Source organism: Vicia villosa, linkage group LG4 (genome assembly GCF_029867415.1).
Source record: "Vicia villosa cultivar HV-30 ecotype Madison, WI linkage group LG4, Vvil1.0, whole genome shotgun sequence".
Taxonomy (NCBI): Eukaryota; Viridiplantae; Streptophyta; class Magnoliopsida; order Fabales; family Fabaceae; genus Vicia; species Vicia villosa.
Genome location: NC_081183.1, coordinates 157,624,786 through 157,647,120, shown reverse-complemented (window position 1 = coordinate 157,647,120; position 22,335 = coordinate 157,624,786). Strand labels below are relative to the sequence as shown.

The following is a 22,335-nucleotide window of genomic DNA, read 5'->3' as shown; positions in this document are numbered from 1 at the left end:
ATTGTTGTTTTTAAAGAAGTATTTTATTGGAGTAATTTTGAGAACCCTTCTTAGGGAGCAGGACGTTTTATTGTGAAGTTTTTATGAAGTTTTTATTGTGTCTCGTGTAATTGAATCTTGATTGAGTGAGGAATTTAGTCAATCAATCTACAATTTGACCTTTTGTTGGAGCATAGGCTATAGAGATTTTATTTTGTAACACTTGGTATCGTATGTTATGCACACCTATTTCAATTTGTTTGGTGTGAGAAAACATTATAGGATTTGAAGCTAGTGCATTGGCACTTAGTTTTCACATCATAGGACAGGATTTTTGAGATTTAGAACTTTCATTTCTTCCAATAATAATCTTAACCAAGCAAACTCACTTAACAAATCTAGAATTTTGATCGCCTTTAAAGGAGTAAAGGATCCCTCTTAGGGTTCCAACATTTTGATTTCCTATAAGGACGACAAGGATCCCTCTTAAGGGTCCAACATTTTGATTGCCTCTAAGGGTGGGAAGGGTCTATCTTAGAGATCCAACGTTTTGATTGCCTCTAAGAGAGGCAAGGATCTTACTTAGGAATCCTACATTTTGATCGCCTATAAGAGCTGAAAGAATCCTACTTATGATCAATCATTTTAATTGCCCCAAAGGCAGCAAGGGTCCATCTTAGGGTCCAACATTTTGATTGCCTCTAAGGGAGGCAAGGATCCCTCTTAGTGGTCTAGTGTTTTGATTGTCTCTAAGGAGGCAAGGATCCTACTTAGGAATCCAGCCTTTTGATTTCCTTTAAGGGAGGTCTTCTCTAGAACTTTAGATTTCCAGCGAAAGGTCACAAATAGAAAAATGTAGCTTCTTCCAAATAATAAAGTGAGGGGCCTCTTTAAAAACCCTCGCCCCATTAAAGGTACACATGGAAAAGAATGCACCCCAAAAACATGTCCTTACAAATGCCAGAGATGTCATTCTCGCCTAATCAAAATTAGTAGTAAAGTATTTAAATGACAATAAAGAAAACAAACAAATGACAATAGAGAAAGTGGCTCCAAAGGACATTTCTTATGGGCTTTTAATCTTCAATCTCCTCGCAAGCTTGAGAGTAGAGGTGTAAAAAAAAACCCAAATGATATGGCCCTCTTTTTTTTAGGTCTCATATAAAATAAATATTTTCTTGGGCCTTTCATTTTTTTTTTAAATTTTTAAGGGGTCTAAGTAAGAAGGCCACAATCAGATTTATTTGGAATTAAATATTTTAGTTATTTTATTAATTACATATGTAAAAAAAATTATTTTTTGAAAAATACAAAATTTGTTTTAAAATAATATGTTTTTTATACAAAATAAAAAATTGACTTTATTTTTTTTCAAAAATAAAAAAAGTTAATTTTTTTAAATTTAAAATGTGAATTTTTTGCGAAAAATAAAAATATGATTTTTTTTCCAAAAATAACAAAATTCGATTTTTTTTCCGAAAAATAATAAAAGTCAATTTTTTTTGAAAATTAGAAAATTCGATTTTTTTATACAAAAATAATTGCTTTTTCCAAAAATAAAAGTCAAATTTTTATCCGAAAATAATAAGAAAAGTCGTTTTTTTTATACAAAAATAATTTCTTTTTCCAAAGATAAAAGTCAATTTTTTATCCGAAAATAATAAGAAAAGTCGATTTTTTCCAAAACTAAAAAAAGACTATATTTTTTGAAAACAAATAAATCGACTATTTTCAAAAATAAAAAAATGTTAATTTTTTTCAAAAATTAAAAAAAAACGATTTTCTTTAAAAAAAAAAGTCGATTTTATAAAAAAAAAAAGTAGTTTTTCATGAAAATAAGAAAAGTCGGTTTATTTTCAAAAATAAAAAAGCCAATTTTTTCGAAAACAAATCAATTAACTTTTTCCGAAAATAAAAATGACGATTTTCGTCAAAAATAAAAAAAAAAATCATTTTTACAAAATTAAAAAAAGTCAATATTTCATAAAATTAAAAAAAAAACAATTTTTTCGAAAAATAAAAAGAGTTGTTGTTTTGAAAATAAACAAAATTAAATTATTTTCCTAACAATGTTTTTTTTAAAATATTTATTAAAAAATTAAAATAAAAACTTTGTGGAAAAGTTGGAGCCTCAAAGCCCTAATTGAATTCTAAGGGCCCTTAGTTTCGGGGCCTACATATTTTGGGGCTCATTTATTTTGGCAATCTCTTTTTACACCAATATACCTTCTTATAAACCCAAGATGAAATTTTTAAAATACTCCTATATTTCGAATCTGCATATCCGAAGACACATTTTAAAAAAAATAATTTCGGATGTGTACATCCGAAGACACCTTTTTTTTTAATAAAAAAATTGACTTCGAATGCATATCCGAAGTCACCCTTTTTTGGAAAAGGAGTATCTTCGAAGATTCATATCCGAAATATTTCAATTTTTGGTGTTGGGATTTTTCGGATATACATATCCAAAATAACTAAATATTTATTTAAAAATTAAAATCAAAGTGAATCAATACAATTAATAGTATAATTAATTGTATTAATTAAAATATATTACTAAATATATAACATTATAATAAAGATATAATAATAATAATAATAATAATAATAGCCTAATAAATATTTAAATTAACACATTATCTTTATATAAAATTATTTTTAAAAAATTATTACAAAATTAAAACTTATAATTAATTAAAGAAGATTATTGAGAAAATAAATTATTTGATTCTAGATTTTAGATAATAATATATACTATCTTTGTAAAATTAAATATAAAATATTGCGTTTTTCAAAAAGAAAATTTTGCATTAAAAACAATAATTTTAAATTTTTAAAAAGTTAAATAAATTATTTCTAAATATAATTTTTCTATTTATTTTCTCAATAAATATCCTAATATAAGTTATTAATTTCTCAATTTTTAAATGGTAATTATTTAATTAAAACGGACAAAGATAGTATATATTATGACAACAATTTTAAATAATAATTAAAACAAATTTATAAAATTAATTAAATTAAATACATAATTTAAGGAATAAATGTTTAAAATAAAATCCAAAAAAAAAATAGGATTTTGGTTAATTCTATATGCATATCCTAATTAACCAAAATTCCAAAAAAAAAAATTGGTGTCTTCGGATATACATATTCGAAGGGTATTTTGAGAATATTAGGGGTGTTTTTCACCCTATATGGAAGCATAAAGAAATTGCCTTTATTTTTATAATTTTAGACCCCATACATTTTGGGGGCCTTGAAAGTTAGGCTCAAGCCCCATAAATTGACAGCTCTACTTGAGGGGTATCTTCCTCGCCTTTGCGAGCTTCTCCTAGTGGCTTTATTCCTAAGCCCATTTTCCAGGTGTTCCCTCTAAGAAATGTCAATTTTTATCAAAAATTTTGATTTTCATGAAAATAAGAAAAGTCGGATTATTTTCAAAAATAAAAAAAAATCAATTTTTTCGAAAACAAATCAATTAACTTTTACCGAAAATAAAAATGTTGATTTTAGTCAAAAATAAAAAAGTCAATATTTCATTAAATAAAAAAATCAACTATTTTGAAAAATAAAAAAGTTGTTTTTTCGTAAAATAAACAAAATAAAATTATTTTTCAAAAAATGTTTTATTAAATAAAATTTATTAAAAAATTAAAATAAAAAACTTTATAGAAAAGTTGGAGGCCTCAAAGCCCTAGTTTAGGGGGTCTATTTATTTTGGGATTCATTTATTTTTATAACTTTAGACCGCATACATTTTGGGGATCTCCTAAATTGACAGCACTACTTGAGGGGTATCTTCCTCGCCTTTGCGAGCTTCTCCTAGTGGTTTTATTCCTGAGCTCATTTTTCTGGTGTTCGCTCTAAGAAATGTCAGTTTTTATCAAAAATAAAAATGTCGTTTTTCATGAAAATAAGAAAAGTCGGTTTATTTTCAAAAATAAAAAAAAAACTCAATTTTTCGAAAACAAATCAATTAACTTTTTCTGAAAATAAAAACGTCAATTATTGTAAAAAAAAAAAAAAAGCCATTTTTTACAAAAAATAAAATAAAATAAATATTTCATAAATAAAAAAAATCATTGTTTTCAAAAATAAAAAAGAAAGTTGTTTTTTCGAAAATAAACAAAATTAAATTATTTTCTAAAAAATGTTTTTTAAATAATATTTATTAAAAGATTAAAATAAAAAAACTTTGTGGAAAAGTTTGGGCCTCAAAGCCCTATTTGAATTTTAAGGCCCTTTAGTTTAGGGGGCCTGCTTATTTCGGGGCTGATTTATTTTTATAATTTTAAACCCCATACATTTGGGGGCCTTAAAAGTTATGTCCAATCCCCTTAATTGACAGCTCTACTTGAGGGGTATCTTCCTCACCTTTGCGAGCTTATCCTAGTGGCTTTATTCTTAAACCCATTTTCCTGGTGTTCGCTCTTAGAGTGCGTACCCTTTTTCAGCTTGAGGATCTCTACCTAACACTTCCTAACAATTTCCAAATCTACTTGGATAAATCGTAAGAGCGGGTACTTCATGTACAAATACAAAGTGGACAAGATGGCGCCCAACTGATTAAAAGTCGGCAGCCCTATAATATATTGTAAAAAGAGGTGACCAAATACCTGACCTTAATTTCTTTGGGTTGCTCCTGCTCTCTAAAGGTGGTTTTTAACGTGATGTAGCCTTTCACTTGCACCTACTCGCCGAAGAATCCAACTAGCGAGCACTTAAAGGACTTTAGGTCATCTGGGTCGAGACAGGGCCTCTCAAACGCATCCTAGTATAGGATATTTGCATAACTTCTTTGATCTACGAGAACTCTTTTGATCTTCCGTTCATTACACCTAACGATAATGACCATGGGATCATTATTTTGAGGGTGGATGTCAGATGCGTCTTTCTCAGAAGGTGGTTTCAGCTTCTGGCATCTTCAACTTACCTTCGTCTTCTTTATTATAGAGGTCTTCTATGTTCAGCACCTAGCAAGCGTACCTTCTACAGGCGAAGCTAGTCTTCCCGCCTCCGATGAATTCTCCTGCAATATTATCGAGCGTGTGACGCACAACTTTGTTATCCTCGCCTGTGGATGCCTCTTTTGCCTTGTTAGGTCAGAGGCTCCCTGTATCATCTTGCTCACGGGAGATGGATTCTAAATTGAGCTCTCAGTATTAATATGTGATTTATCTAATATTATGTAATGTTTTTTATTGATTGATCACCTTTAAGTTGATTTATGATTTTTAGTTTAGAACAAAAGTTCACTTTTAAATGTTTGATTTAAATATTTTTGTCCTTCATCATCTAGGCTTAGGGGCGGCTCCCTGAAACCAATTATATTTATGTTAATCGAATTGTTTAGTTTTATTCATAATTCATTGTAGACCTTAGAGATTAGCTTAAAACTAAATGTTTATTCGATAAGTGTTAGAGAAACATATAATCTAGGGTGTTGTTAAGCACATGTAAGTTCATTAGCATGCTTAAGTTAGAATACTAAGGGTAACTCAAGTCAACTTGACATTTTTACCCGTTGAATTTTAATCACAAATACTTTAGTTAATTTTTATATTATTAATACAAACAACTAAACCCAACATTTTTTATCTGACTAGAGGGAACATTTTGCTTAACTAGTTAAAAATTTATAATAGAACCATTCAATATACTTCTTGGATTCACTATCAAACTGCAAGAAAATACCTAACAACATTCTTCTAGCAGCTAACCAAATCAAATCCAACAAACATTAGCTCTAGAGAAATTTTTTAAATCCTAGGATAGTTGTTATGTTTTTTTTTTGTTGTTTGATTTTGTTTTGATTATATTTGTTTCTATGTTCCATTTGATTTCATAGGACCGTCTTTAAGAGCGTGTAAGACGGACTATCTTATAGAGTCTGAAGTTTATTACAGTTAAACGGTAACTAAATAAGGCGTCATAAATATTTATCACTACTAAAATGAGGTTAAATAGAACTTTTAATTATTTTGTCATGGTTGAACCATGACTAACCTACACATTACACAAGTCTTCAAAAATTGAGACGACCCTGTTGATTTCAACCTCCGTTTGTATTAAATTTTATTTACTAGATAATAATTAATTTTTGAAAAAAAAAAACAATTTGTTTGAATAATTTGGCCCTCGTTTAATAGTTTTTGGATTTGTCCCAAACAAAGAGTATTAAAGCATTCTTAATCAAATGAAGTGACCACCAAACCTTCAATTCTTTTGTTTCTATTTCAGCCAAATCTAATGTGAGTCCTTGAAGGCCTAAAATAGGGGACAATGGCATTTTGCTTGTTTGCATTACTTGGACAAAAGTGAAGATCAATCCTCAACTAGTTCTTGGATGATGGGAGAAGATAGGAGGGGGTGTAGGAAAAGAAAAGGAAGTTGCATAAGAAAGGGAAGAGGAGGATGAGAATCTAGAAGAAATGAAGGAGAAAATTTAAAACTATAATAAATAACATGTGTCATTACTACTTATAGCTATGATATAATCAAAATTTCACAATAACAAATTTAACATCTCTTTATAAAACTCAAGTTCAAACATACTATTTATAAAACATAAAATAAAACGCGTATATCTATAATTATTATAGCACAAGTCATAACAACGATAACAATTTTTTAAATATTCAAAAGTCAAACACAATAATACTAAAAATAGATAATTATATCTGTTTTTTCACTAACTCGCCCTAATTGATATTACAACTCATTATGATTGGACAGGCAACAAAAAAATAGATGACTTCTTTTTTTTCTATCTTATTCGTTTAACATAATTCTAAATCAACACAATTCACACACATTTCTTAGAGAGCTCTTTTCCATACCTTCATCGCCTCAATTTTCTATACTTTTAAGAAAATGAGGGTATGGAAAAGAGCTACGGGAGTTTTAAAAGATAGATGCAGCATTTTGGCTGCAAAACTTTCACCCTATGGAGCATGTAGAAACCCTGATCTTGAAACTGTTGTTATAAAAGCAACAAGCCATGATGAGCATGGTATGGATTATAAGAATGTTCAAAAAGTTTTTCAATGGCTAAGAACATCACCTATATACCTTAAACCACTTTTATGTGTACTTTCAATTAGAATGACAAGGACAAGTAATTGGGTTGTAGCACTCAAGGGTTTAATGTTAATTCATGGTATTTTTTGTTTTGACATACCAATGGTTCAAAAAATGGGAAGGTTACCGTTTGATTTATCGCAATTTAGCGACGGACATTTAAGTCCTGAAAAAGGTTGGGTTTTCAACACTTTTATTCGGTCTTATTTTGCGTATTTAGATCACCGCTCGGTGAACTCGAGAAATGATGCAAAGAAATTACAAAACAAAAAAGGGAAGGAATGCGAAGAAGCAACATTGCTCGAAGAGTTGAATAATTTAGCGGAGTTACAAAAAACGATAGACATGTTGATGCAAATAAAACCTAGGAGTGATGTGAACATGAATGTTGTTCTAATTCTTGAAGCAATGGATTGTGTGATAGATGAGATTGTTGATGTTTATGGTAAATTTAGCAAAGAGATTAATCGCGTGTTGTTAAGGGTTTGTGACATTGGTGGAAAAGAAGAAGCAAGTATTGGTTTTGATATAGCAAGAAAAACTAAATCACAAGGTGAAAAACTAACTATGCATTTTGAGTTTTGTAAAGAGATAGGTGTTCTTAACAATTGTGTGTGTCCAAAAATTGTGGAAATTGATGAAGAGGAAGTTGAAGAGTTAAAGAAAATAATGAATGGTGGTGAAGAGAAAGCTATTGTGGTTAGAGATAATTCTAAGCAAGTGGAGATTAATGGCTTAATGACAGTGGTTACAGATCATTGGGAGGTTTTTCTTGATGATGTTATTGTTGATGTTGAAAAACAACATAATTCTAATGGTACATTAACCATTGTTGATCCTAATAATCCTTTTGTGGATGAAACTTTTAGCATTGTTCCTTATAATCCTGTTCAACATTATGATTTACCAGATCTAATTAGTTTGTAGAGTTATTGAGATGATTGTATTGTTTAGATTTTTATTTTGTGAGGATTTGTTATGTTATAATGCATATGTTATATTTATGTTGATTCATTTATTGGAAAAAGAAAGAAAAAAAGTTTAGTTTTGTTATTTACATATTAGTGTGATTCTTTTACTTTATCTTCTTCAATATTAGAAGTGTTTTTTTAATAAACCGGGGTATGCTATGCGCGCAACTGCAAAGACTAATTCATATAGGACACTACTGCAGGTTCAGGACAGGAGTCAAACCCAAGACTCTGCATTCAATGAAAAATTCATACACGAAAGATTACGCTTTCATGTATGTTTAAGAATTATGGAAGTCACAATTTAAAGAAGTTGCTCAATTACAATTTTGAGGAATAAGAATAGAACCACTAAGACATTTTGCTAAATTTTACAAACCATAGCTTTTTAGCCTCAAAATCTATACATTATGTATTGCTGATATATCTCTTTTTTTCCTTCCATTTGATCACATAAACAAGTATCAAATTACTCACATAGAGTAAATCCTCGAGTTCGTCCTAGAAATTGTAAGATTGTATCAACCAGTTTTCCACGTTATCGATAACGTGAAGGACCAGATTGATACTCTCCTACAATTTCAATCGACGATTCCTAGACTCAAATCATCTCAGCATCAGATTTTGCCAAAAAACTATACTATGTTACATGAAAACTCTCTTTCATCCATCTAGTCTGAACTTCCATTCCAGCATCTGTAAAAGCATTCCATGCAGACTGATAAAGCCTCTGATCTAAACCAGTTCCTTCCATTTTCATATCTTGCAAAAGCTTCACCAATTCATCAACCATACCAACTTTTGAGTACACACCAATCATAGTACCTGCCATAGCTTTATCAATCACACCTTTGTTGAGTCTATACTCTTTATAAAGTTTAATGCATTTATCAAACTCTTTTGCTTTACAATAAGCACCAATGATGCTAGTGTAAGTTATCTTATCAGGTGCTACTTTTCTTCTCTTCATTTCATTCCAAACTTTCTCGATTTGCCTCAAATTCTTCTCTTTTCCGTGCATGTCGATTAACGAATTGTAAATCCATACATTTGGTTTACACCCTTTTTCTTTCATCTTAGCAACCAACTTCATTGCGTTTCTAACCTTACCTGTTTTTCCATATATCATAATCATGCTTGAGTAAGCCACGACACATTTATCGAAACCCTTTTGTAGCATCTCGGCGAAAACATTCTCTGCTTCGGTGTATAATCCGATACGCCAATAGGCATTTATTATCGAGGCGTACGTGACTTGACCAGGCTCGCAGCCTTTCGAAATCAGTTTCTCGAAAACTTTAATCGAAGACAAAGACCCTCTTCTCTTGCTAAAACCATTGATGATAGCACATAAAATGCAATCGGAAACCTTGACATCGGCGTCCTTCATCGCCTCAACAACTTCCAATGTCTTGTCCAACAAGCTTTCTTCAACATACATTAACACAATCTTTAAATACACATCTGGATTCCTTATCGTCGTTTTGCTTTTAGCTTCGGTTACTAGTTTCTCAACAACATCAACCTCACGCAAACTCGCGAAAGAACATATCAATGAAGAGTAAATCGAGTATTCGAAAATCCCTTTCTTAGTCATATCTCTAAAATACTCTAATGCTTCAAAAGCCCTTCTAGATTTCCCTAATGACTCACATAGAACACCATATATTTGACCTAAATACCTATTCGAGTCGCTTAATTTCTTACTTTCGAACTCATTAAACAATTCAACGACTCTATCGCAATTACCAAGCCTCGAATAAGCTTCCATAACATGTAAATAGCATCTTGAATCCATAACAACACTATAGGATTTCATTTTCTCAAACACCAAAATAGTTCTCCTAAACATATGAAGCTTATTATAGCTTTCCAAAGCAGAACCAAAAGCCAAAACACCAATTTCATCACTAGGGCTAAAAGCATCAAGAAAACTCTCAGCAATCTTGAATTTTCTATTCTTAATGCAAAAACTAATCAACCTAGAACAAGTAGCAACATCAGGGAAAACATGATAAACCTTAAAATCTTCAGAAACTGATAAAAAAGACTCCCATTTCTTGAATCTCAACAAGTACCTTATCACATGGTTCAAAGTTGATTTCTTTGGTCTAAACTCTGGTCTCTCTTTGAGTCTTTGATAGTAATCAAAAGCAAGCTCATCTTTTTTTGGATCCTCAAACAACCCACATAGAAAATCATTCAAATTCTGATCAATTTCTGGCTTGGAATACTTCTTAGGGTCAGAAAAGTTAACATCAAGAAGGACCAAAGGGGTGTTGGAAGACTGTTCTTCTAAGATGGGGGTGTGAGAAGAAGCTGAGAAATTTGCATGGAAGTGTTTAGGATTTGAGGTGGAAATTGAGTTGAAAGAAGGGAAATGGCACATGGGGATGATGAATGCATGCAAGTTGAATGCTGTTCTTGTGTAACATTTAGTGCAAGGTAGAGACCAATCTGATGAACATGATGAAATGGCCATAACATGTGTGGTTTTTGGAAAGTGTTGGAAGAGAAAATGTTTGTGTGTGAAGTGTGGTTGGAACATGATTATGGTTCTATCCGAATTATGGATATCTCAACTATGGAGTTAGTTAACCACTAGAAAAGTGACACGTAGCGTGAAAAAATCTTACAAATTTATTTTTTAGCTTATGTGTGTAGGCCACGTTAATCTTTAGTAGCCATGTACCTCAATATTATAGTACTACTATGCTTTTTTAAGGTCAATATAATATAAATTTTATGTGGGTAAATTTTTAATAATTATTGTCTTACAATAAAAAATAAAAAATAAAATTTATAATATTCAATAAATTATTTTTTATTTTTTATTAAAATATGTTTATTACAAAAAAAAATTAATAGTACATTTAATGTGACATTTATGAATTCAAACTTTCTTTATAAAGTGAACCTCAACTTCTCTCTAGATTTTTTTGCAAATCATATCGTTTGAATATGAGTTTCAGTGTTTTTTGAGATTGAGAACTTCGTCCTCTTTGTTCGTTCTCATGGTTCCCTTCTCTCATTTATTGTTCCCTAAAATTCTTTACTAACACACCTCCCTTACCAAATCAAATTCAATCGCGGCTTTCAACCCTCTTACTAAATCTTTTTCTCAAGTTCTAAATGGGTTTTGTGAAGTCCCTTCCTTTGAGATCCGTCAAGCTATTCTGAAGGGTGATAGGTTATCCATGTCAATCTTAGAAGATGAATACAGAGCTTGTCTTGATGATTGTAAGCACAATCTTCATGGCATAAATATATGGCAAAAAAGTAACACCCTTCTTATTGTCTTTGTTTTGTTCTTGAAACTTGCAATTCTATGGTTTGACATGAGAAAATGGGGAGTTCATGTGAATGCATTTGCCTTTTAGATGTTTTGCATGATGTCAAAACTAGGATTGATTTAGCTTTTCTGTATATTGAACGGTATCTCTGAGTATATGTGTACATCCTTGCATTATAAGTCATTAGGAATCATAGAAAGCATCTAGAACAAGTTTGGAATGGTTGTCATTTGGTACAATGCATGAAAATTCACATTTTGCACAAAAATCACTTGCATGTGTCGACACATACGTGTTTCGTGTCGGCACATGTACTGCTGTTTTAAATCTTGTAGCCTCTGTTTGTATGCCTTGGCTCATCCTTATGTGTCGACACATGCTACATAAATCACTCTATGTGTCGACACATATGTGTTTTGTGTCAGCTTATGTGCTATCGTTTTAAAGCAAAAACTATATGTTTCTTTGTGTCGACTCAAAAACCTTATATATGTCGACCTGTGGAATTGCATTAGTCTACTCATGACATTCTACAAGTCAACACATGCATCAATGTCTACCATCATGTATCGACACACAACTTGCTTGTGTCGACAGATACAGAAGCCAATACCAAAAATAAGTTTTCTATTGAGTTTTTAGATCTTTGTTTTGCTTCCAAGTCTCACACTTATATGTATCTCATACATGCATCCTTTTCAACTTGATGAAACTATAATCACATACTAATATTGCTCATCTTCTTCAACCTCTATGCATACACACAAACAAAGTATACATAATCATTCATTGTTTGGGTGTCATCTAGACATGATTGATAACGTTTAATTTAGGTTGGTTGTAACCTAAGGTTGAGTTTAGAATCATAGGGGGGTTTCATCAGGAAAAAGTGTTTGTTCTTCAAGATCATTGTGGATTTGAGGGTTATTTCAATAAGAAAACCAAACCGGAGTTTTCCTTCAAGATCATCGGGATTTGAAGGTTTTGGACAGGATTACGCAAATTTGATTTGATTGAATGAAAGGCTTTGAAGAACGGGAGGTTCTTGCAAAGGAGTGGCATGAGACGGTAAATCAATTTGGTAAATCTTGGGTGACGATAATTCGCAATTGGATTCGACCGAGTGAAAGCTTTGAAGAATGGTGGTGTCTTGCAAAGGAGTGGCGTCAGATGGTGAATCAATTGGTATTATCAGGTGACAACAATTCACAATTTGGATTCGATCGAGTTAAAACTTTGAAGAACAGTGGTTTCTAGAAAAGGAGTTGCGCAGGACGGTGAATCATATAGCTATTATTGGGCGACTTGATTGAGTCAAGGTCAAGGGGAGAGAAAGAGTTAGAATCATAATCAAATTTTGGGTTTGTAGGAATGGATCGCTACATTTCTCTTGTAAGCTATATTTTGCAAAGTAAGAATCATTATCTCAATTCCAAACTGGAATTTGGGGCAGACATAGTCGTAGCAAGGACGGTCGCTACTTTTTCTTGTTGTGTCCAAAAGATGAAAACTTATCAATATATGTGAGTTACCCAAGAGTCAAGACCAAACAGCATAGCAGAAAATTTGGTGAAAAATAGCGAGCGGTCCACCTATGCCGAAGGCCCAGTCGACGCGAGCGAAGCCGAGCTTCGTAAGATGATGTTTGAAACAACAATAATCAACCTCAACAGGGCATGCGCCTACGCAAACTGCAAATACCCAACTCCCAGTATGAGTCAACTAGAAGGGTCGACGGGAGCAGTCCCGAGCTTGGTGCAATGATCTTCTACAATCTGTGAGTCGACCTAACTGAAGCATGAGTCGACGCATGCAGAGAAAACTTCCAAAATTGCTTGTTTTCAAGGATTTTCATGCCACCCATTCTACTAGTAAGAGGATTTGACATCATTAAAACAAGAATAGAGGTACCTTGTAACGCCCGTATAATTTTAATATTAATTTAATTTTATTATTGAATTAATAATTAGAATTATTAAAGAAATTGTGGAAATAATGAATAAATAAGGTTCTGGCAATTGGGCCATGTGTGGAAATAGTAAAAGAAGGGGGGTGATTTTGTAAATCCTCTTACTAATTTTATCATTATTTCATAAACATTGGGAATTGGGAACAAGGAAAGAGCGTGAAAGAAAGAAGTCGGAGGAACGAGGAACGTGAAGGAGAACGGTAGAGGGAGAGACCAAGAATCAAGAATTGTCTAAGGTAAGGGGGGACTTGTCTGATTATCATTTATTATCGGGTTAGGGGTTGATAATGCTGAATAGATGTAGAATTCGGATCGATTGAGTCATATGATAGGTTTAGGGATTGTGTCAATTGTATGATGTTTGATCTCTATGTGTGAATCTATGATGTCTGTGTTGTTATAGTCCCAATTGATGCGTAATTGGTGCATTATGAGACGTAAATTGTGTTGTTTGGGCAATCTATGTATCTATGTTCGCACTTGTATGCATTGGGGGTGTTTGGAATGCATAGAATGCTGTTTTCTGCAGGTTGGGGTTTCTGAAATCGCCGGTTCGCGCCGCGTGCACAGGGATGGCGCCGCGAACAGGTGGGCAGAATGCCAGGAATTTGTGATACGCACAGGTCGCGCCGCGTACCTGTGTTGGCGCCGCAAAGGCGTAACTTTTTCTCATTCCGCGCCGCGTGTGGATGTGTGCGCCGCGAATAGCTTGGCAGAAAGCCAATGAGTTTTTGGGACGCTCAGTTCGCGACGCGAACTGGTGATAGCGCCGCGTGCTGTTGGTGTTTTGGGATATTTTCTAAAAAGTTCAAAGATGCATAACTTTTTAACCGTTGGTCCGTTTAATGTGCCGTTTTGAGCTGAACGAACCTTATAGGATAATCTATATGATGATGATTGGTTGGTTTTAGAATGATGATAATACATGTATGTTATTTCTTATCGATGATGATGATTGGTGCAGATACATGTATGTTTTCTATATGATGATGATAGAATTGTGATTGAATGGTGTTAATATATATGAACATACTTGATGATGATGATGATATTGATGGTAATGATAATGATAATGATAGTATAAGTATGTTATATATGTTGCATTCATTCACATTCATTGATGATACTGTATCCATAAGGGTGTGTTGGATCAGTGAAGGGCATGATTCCCATTGTGTGGAATCTGTGCTGGCAGGGCCGAATCTTGATGATGTTGGATCGGTCATGGGTTATTCCCATTGGATGATGTTGGTACCACATGCATAGTGTCAGTTCATTCATATGCATAATTTATAACATGATTGGATGTATTCCAGTGTTGTAAATGTTGATGATGTGTTGGTTGTTGTTTGACTTATTGGATGTCTGTCTATGAAACAATTGGGTGAATGATGCAACTGTGACGTGTTACTGCTTATAACCTTATAACATTTGTTAATTAAGACGAGACTCACCCTTACATGTTGTCATTTTCAGATTGAGGATAGCGGCTGTTCGACTCGGTGAGGATTAGCTCATGAGTCAGTGTTTTTAGTTAGCGTTAGGTGTCATGCTCTGATAGTTGTAACACTGGGAACGCTTATTTGCAGTTTGATTGTAACTCTATATTTGTTTGTTTTGGTTGAAGTCTGATACATTAGTGATAATGTTGACTTGATGAAGTATTTCCGCTGCGTAGAACATGGTTTTGATTAATGAATGATGATTTCAGGTGTTTTCAGTAATGCATGACTTATACTGATGTGTGTTTCATTATTTATGAATTGTGACGCCTCTCTACATGTTACTCTGATTTAATAATTGTTTATTTGCCGCGGGTTATTAGAGGGGTGTTACAATAGTGGTATCAGAGCATAGTCGGTCGTTGTGACCAGAGTCTTAGTGTCAGTCTTTCTGTGTATACGACTAATACGAGTTATATGTCGATACTTTTGTTCTGACTGGATTGTTGTATTTAAGCAGAACAAATGGCTGGAAGAGGAGGAAGAAACGATGATGCTCTTGCTGAGGCTCTGGGCATGATTGCTGGTGTGCTTGGAGGAGGGACTGTAGGAGCAGGGATTGGTGCTGATAGGCAACTGGGGAATTTTCAGAGGAACAATCCTCCATTGTTCAAAGGCACGCACGATCCTGAGGGTGCTCAGAAATGGCTCAAGGAGACCGAGAGGATTTTCCGAGTCATGGACTGTGCTGAGAATCTCAAGGTGAGGTTTGGCACTCACATGTTGTCTGAAGAGGCTGATGATTGGTGGTTGACAACCAAAGCTGAACTGGATGCCGGCGGTATAGCGGTTACTTGGGCTATATTCAAAAGGGAATTTCTGAGGAGGTATTTTCCTGAGGATGTCAGGGGCAGAAAAGAAGTGGAATTTTTAGAGTTGGTTCAAGGTAACATGACTGTACCAGAGTATGCTGCCAAGTTTGTGGAACTGGCAAAGTACTATGTGCACTACAACAACGACGAAGCCAGTGAATTCTCGAAATGTGTCAAGTTTGAGAATGGTCTTCGTGATGAGATCAAACAGGGTATCAGGTACCAGAGAATCCGGAGATTTGTTGACCTGGTGGATTGTAGCAGGATTTTTGAGGAAGATAGCATCAAGCTGAAGTCATCTCACTCTCGCGAGTTGGTTGACAGAAAGGGGAAGAAGCCTATGGACAGAGGTAAACCATATGGTAGAGGTAAACCTGCTGATTGGAAGAAACCCAGTGGGGGAGATTCCAGTGCTCGTATCAGATGCTACAATTGTGGTGAGATGGGACATCGTAGGAATGGGTGTAAGCTGAACCAGAAGAAGTGCTTCAAGTGTGAGGAAGTGGGTCATGTTGCGGCTGATTGTAAAAAGGGGGTTGTGACTTGTTACAACTGTGGTGAAGAGGGTCACATCAGTCCTAATTGTCCTAAGCCAAAGAAGAACCAATCAGGAGGAAAAGTTTTTGCTTTGACCGGGTCAGAGACTACTCCAGAGGACAGATTGATTAAAGGTACGTGTTTCATTCATGGCACACCTTTAGTTGCGATTATTGATACTGGAGCAACTCACTCTTTTATTTCTTTGGACTGTGCTACGAGGTTAAATCTTGAGATATCTGACATAAATGGAAGTATGATTATTGACAATCCTGCGTCGGGTTCAGTAACTACTTCGTCTGCATGCTTGAATTGTCCGGTTGACATTTTTGGTAGAGAATTCAGAATGGACTTAGTGTGCCTTCCGTTGAAACAACTTGATGTAATCTTGGGGATGAACTGGTTGGAGTTCAATCGTGTTCATATCAACTGTTTTGAGAAGACTGTAATTTTTCCTGAAGAGGTTAGTGCTGATAATCTGGAAATGACAGCTAGGCAGGTGAACGAGGCTATCGGAGATGGTGCAACAGTATTTATGTTGTTCGCATTGATGAATGCGAAAGAAAAGGTGGCGAGTAGCGAATTACCTGTGGTGTGTAAATTTCCAGAAGTTTTTCCCGAAGATGTGAATGAATTACCACCGGAAAGAGAAGTGGAGTTTTCTATTGATTTAATTCCGGGAACTAGTCCAGTGTCGATGGCACCGTATCGTATGTCGCCATCTGAGTTGGCCGAACTGAAGAAGCAGTTAGAAGAATTGCTGGAGAAGAAATTCATTCCTCCTAGTGTTTCTCCGTGGGGTGCGCCTGTGTTACTAGTAAAGAAGAAAGAGGGCTCGATGAGGCTGTGTGTAGATTACAGACAATTGAACAAGGTTACTATCAAGAATCGGTATCCATTGCCGAGGATTGATGATTTGATGGATCAGTTGGTTGGAGCGCGGGTATTTAGTAAAATTGATCCGAGGTCTGGGTATCACCAGATACGTGTGAAAGATGATGACATTCAGAAGACTGCTTTTAGAACAAGGTATGGACATTATGAGTATTCTGTAATGCCGTTTGGAGTTACTAACGCACCTGGTGTTTTTATGGAGTATATGAACAGGATATTTCATCCTTATCTCGACAAGTTCGTGGTGGTATTTATAGACGATATCCTGATATATTCTAAGAACGAGGAAGAACATGCCGAACACCTCAGAACTGTGTTAGGACTGTTGAAAGAGAAGCAACTTTTTGCCAAACTGTCGAAGTGTGAATTCTGGTTAGAAGAAGTTAGTTTTCTTAGACATGTGATTTCTAAGAATGGTATTGCTGTTGATCCTACAAAGATAGAAGCCGTGTCTCAGTGGGAAGCTCCGAAGTCAGTGTCAGAGATTCGTAGTTTGCTTGGCCTTGCAGGTTATTACAGAAAGTTTATTGAAGGATTTGCAAAGTTAGCATTGCCGTTAACTAAACTAACCAGGAAGGGACAAGCTTTTATTTGGGATACAAAGTGTGAAGAAGGATTCCAAGAGCTGAAGAGAAGGTTGACTAGTGCTCCTATTTTAATTTTGCTGAATCCGACAGAATCATTTGTGATTTATTGTGATGCGTCACTAATGGGTTTAGGTGGTGTGTTAATGTAAAATCAACAAGTAGTTGCTTATGCGTCGAGACAACTTAAAGTACACGAAAGGAATTATCCGACTCATGATTTGGAGTTGGCAGCTGTAGTATTCGTTTTGAAGTTGTGGCGACACTATTTGTATGGTTCGAGGTTTGAGGTATTCAGTGATCATAAGAGCCTGAAGTATCTCTTTGACCAGAAAGAGTTGAATATGAGGCAGAGAAGATGGTTAGCATTCCTGAAAGATTATGATTTTGGTTTGAACTACCATCCGGGTAAGGCAAACGTTGTTGCTGATGCATTGAGTAGGAAAACCTTGCATATGTCTATGCTAATGGTGAAGGAATTGGATTTGATTGAACAATTCAGAGACTTGAGTTTGGTATGTGAAGGTACTCCTACTAGTGTTAAATTGGGTATGTTGAAGCTAACTAGTGGCATTCTTGAAGAGATCAGAGAGGGTCAGAAAGATGATGTTGAGTTAATAGATAAGTTGACTTTGATTAATCAAGGCAAGGGTGGTGAATTCAGAATTGACGAAAATGGTATACTGAGGTTTGGTGATTGAGTTTGTGTCTCTGATATTACTGAACTCCGAAAACGCATTTTAGAGGAAGGACACCGTAGCGGATTGAGTATTCATCCTGGTGCTACCAAGATGTATCATGATTTGAAAAAGTTGTTTTGGTGGCCGAGAATGAAGAAAGAAATTGCCGAGTTTGTGTACTCTTGTTTAATTTGCCAGAAGTCAAAGATTGAGCATCAGAAACCGTCTGGGTTTATGCAACCGATGTTTATTCCTGAGTGGAAGTGGGATAGCATATCAATGGATTTTGTGTCGGGTTTGCCAAGGACTATCAAGAATTGTGAAGCTATCTGGGTCGTGGTGGACAGGTTGACAAAGTCTGCACATTTTATACCGGTGAGAATGGATTATCCGATGGAGAAGCTGGCTCAATTGTATATCGAGAAGATAGTTAGTCTTCATGGTATTCCTTCAAGTATCATGTCAGACAGAGATCCAAGGTTTACGTCTAAGTTCTGGGAAGGTTTGCAGAAGGCTTTAGGTACTAAACTGAGGTTGAGTTCTGCTTATCATCCGCAGACAGATGGACAGACTGAGAGGACAATTCAGTCGTTAGAAGATTTGTTGCGTGCTTGTGTGCTGGAAAAAGGAGGTACTTGGGATAGCTATCTGCCTTTGATCGAGTTTACTTACAACAATAGTTATCATTCGAGTATTGGTATGGCTCCGTTTGAGGCTTTGTATGGTAGGAGATGTAGGACGCCGTTGTGTTGGTATGAATCTGGTGAGGGTGCTGTGATTGGACCAAAAATTGTACAACAGACTACAGAGAAGATTAAGATGATTCAGGAGAAGATGAGAGCTTCTCAGAGTCGTCAGAAGAGTTACTATGATAAAAGGAGGAAGGCACTTGAGTTTCAAGAGGGAGATCATGTGTTTATGAGAGTTACTCCTATGACAGGAATTGGTCGGGCATTGAAGTCAAGGAAGTTGACTCCGCGTTTTATTGGACCGTTCCAAATTTCTGAAAAGGTGGGAGAATTGGCATATCGTGTCGCTTTGCCGCCGATGCTTGCAAACTTGCACGACGTGTTTCATGTGTCTCAATTGAGGAAGTACATTGCAGATCCGTCCCATGTGATCCAAGTAGATGACGTACAGGTAAAAGACAACTTAACGGTTGAAACATTGCCCGTGAGGATTGAAGATAGAAGGCTGAAGCAATTGCGTGGCAAGGAAATAGCTTTAGTCAGAGTAGCTTGGGGAGGACCAGCTGAAGGAAATGTTACTTGGGAGCTAGAGAGCCAGATGAAAGATTCCTATCCGGAACTCTTTGCTTGAGGTACGTTTTCGAGGACGAAAACTCTTTTAGTGGGGGAGAGTTGTAACGCCCGTATAATTTTAATATTAATTTAATTTTATTATTGAATTAATAATTAGAATTATTAAAGAAATTGTGGAAATAATGAATAAATAAGGTTCTGGCAATTGGGCCATGTGTGGAAATAGTAAAAGAAGGGGGGTGATTTTGTAAATCCTTTTACTAATTTTATCATTACTTCATAAACATTGGGAATTGGGAACAAAGAAAGAGCGTGAAAGAAAGAAGTCGGAGGAACGAGGAACGTGAAGGAGAACGGTAGAGGGAGAGACCAAGAATCAAGAATTGTCTAAGGTAAGGGGGGACTTGTCTGATTATCATTTATTATCGGGTTAGGGGTTGATAATGCTGAATAGATGTAGAATTCGGATCGATTGAGTCATATGATAGGTTTAGGGATTGTGTCAATTGTATGATGTTTGATCTCTATGTGTGAATCTATAATGTCTGTGTTGTTATAGTCCCAATTGATGCGTAATTGGTGCATTATGAGACGTAAATTGTGTTGTTTGGGCAATCTATGTATCTATGTTCGCACTGGTATGCATTAGGGGTGTTTGGAATGCATAGAATGCTGTTTTCTGCAGGTTGGGGTTTCTGAAATCGCCGGTTCGCGCCGCGTGCACAGGGATGGCGCCGCGAACAGGTGGGCAGAATGCCAGGAATTTGTGATACGCACAGGTCGCGCCGCGTACCTGTGTTGGCGCCGCAAAGGCGTAACTTTTTCTCATTCCGCGCCGCGTGTGGATGTGTGCGCCGCGAATAGCTTGGCAGAAAGCCAATGAGTTTTTGGGACGCTCAGTTCGCGACGCGAACTGGTGATAGCGCCGCGTGCTGTTGGTGTTTTGGGATATTTTCTAAAAAGTTCAAAGATGCATAACTTTTTAACCGTTGGTCCGTTTAATGTGCCGTTTTGAGCTGAACGAACCTTATAGGATAATCTATATGATGATGATTGGTTGGTTTTAGAATGATGATAATACATGTATGTTATTTCTTATCGATGATGATGATTGGTGCAGATACATGTATGTTTTCTATATGATGATGATAGAATTGTGATTGAATGGTGTTAATATATATGAACATACTTGATGATGATGATGATATTGATGGTAATGATAATGATAGTATAAGTATGTTATATATGTTGCATTCATTCACATTCATTGATGATACTGTATCCATAAGGGTGTGTTGGATCAGTGAAGGGCATGATTCCCATTGTGTGGAATCTGTGCTGGCAGGGCCGAATCTTGATGATGTTGGATCGGTCATGGGTTATTCCCATTGGATGATGTTGGTACCACATGCATAGTGTCAGTTCATTCATATGCATAATTTATAACATGATTGGATGTATTCCAGTGTTGTAAATGTTGATGATGTGTTGGTTGTTGTTTGACTTATTGGATGTCTGTCTATGAAACAATTGGGTGAATGATGCAACTGTGACGTGTTACTGCTTATAACCTTATAACATTTGTTAATTAAGACGAGACTCACCCTTACATGTTGTCATTTTCAGATTGAGGATAGCGGCTGTTCGACTCGGTGAGGATTAGCTCATGAGTCAGTGTTTTTAGTTAGCGTCAGGTGTCATGCTCTGATAGTTGTAACACTGGGAACGCTTATTTGCAGTTTGATTGTAACTCTATATTTGTTTGTTTTGGTTGAAGTCTGATACATTAGTGATAATGTTGACTTGATGAAGTATTTCCGCTGCGTAGAACATGGTTTTGATTAATGAATGATGATTTCAGGTGTTTTCAGTAATGCATGACTTATACTGATGTGTGTTTCATTATTTATGAATTGTGACGCCTCTCTACATGTTACTCTGATTTAATAATTGTTTATTTGCCGCGGGTTATTAGAGGGGTGTTACACCTTGCCCTCACATACTGCCCCTTTTTTATGATGGCAGAACCTAAGCAAACCTAAGCGACTTTTCTGCTCAATTCATCAAGTATCCTCCCCCTGAATTTTTACATTCCGTAGAACACAAAATCTTCAATTTCTTGCTCACTAAATTCCTTCTATTCTCTTCTCCCCCATTTGACAACATCAAAAAGAGAAAAACACAGGGTCAAGAGTAACACAAACATATCAAATAGCATAATCATTATCTACTTTGCAACCTAAAACACCAACAACCGTTCACATAAAATGAAGCTAGTGCAACGTCACCTTTCGATGCCACTATGAATTCATCAATTTCAAAATCGGCTTTAAGAGGAAGAATCGATTGCATCCTACGCATTAACATTTGAGACATTCAATCCTTCATCAAACTCCAGTTATATTCACCATTCTCAATTGTCAGATCACTAATCATCTCTCCTCCAAGCTCTTCAGGAATTTGAATATGATATTCATTAATATTCGTTCCTGTATCTAACCAATTATTACTCCAAGCCTTAATGCTCCTCCCATCTCCAATACTTCATACCCCTGCCAACATGATATGAGGAATAGACTTCGTTATTTGTTTCCAAAGCACCGAATTAGTCCCTCTATAATTTATTATGTCATGCATATCTCCACACTTGTATCTACTTCTCATAACCTTACACCACAAATCATCTACTTTGCTCATCATCTTCCAGACTAATTCCATTATGCAAGCTATATTCATAACATCAAGTTTCCTCAAGCCTAGACCTCT

At 35.2% G+C, this 22,335-nt stretch overlaps 2 protein-coding genes across 2 annotated transcripts; one reads left to right on the top strand and one right to left on the bottom strand.

The window, feature by feature from the left end:
* The first annotated feature begins 6,858 nt into the window (after positions 1 to 6,858).
* LOC131598170 (putative clathrin assembly protein At1g25240) lies at positions 6,859 to 7,992 on the top strand. Its single transcript, XM_058870797.1, has one exon. It carries the CDS (start codon positions 6,859 to 6,861, stop codon positions 7,990 to 7,992), a length of 1,134 nt encoding a protein of 377 aa, XP_058726780.1.
* Positions 7,993 to 8,015: 23 nt separating this feature from the next.
* Positions 8,016 to 10,590, bottom strand: LOC131595675 (pentatricopeptide repeat-containing protein At5g13770, chloroplastic). Its single transcript, XM_058868103.1, has one exon. The coding sequence runs from the start codon at positions 10,582 to 10,584 to the stop codon at positions 8,677 to 8,679; it is 1,908 nt and encodes a 635-aa protein (XP_058724086.1). The 5' UTR covers positions 10,585 to 10,590; the 3' UTR covers positions 8,016 to 8,676.
* Positions 10,591 to 22,335: the final 11,745 nt, after the last annotated feature.

Excerpts from the sequence above, each read along its gene's own strand:
- LOC131598170 (XM_058870797.1), top strand. The coding sequence starts at position 6,859 with ATGAGGGTATGGAAAAGAGCTACGGGAGTTTTAAAAGATAGATGCAGC.
- LOC131595675 (XM_058868103.1), bottom strand. The coding sequence starts at position 10,584 with ATGTTCCAACCACACTTCACACACAAACATTTTCTCTTCCAACACTTT.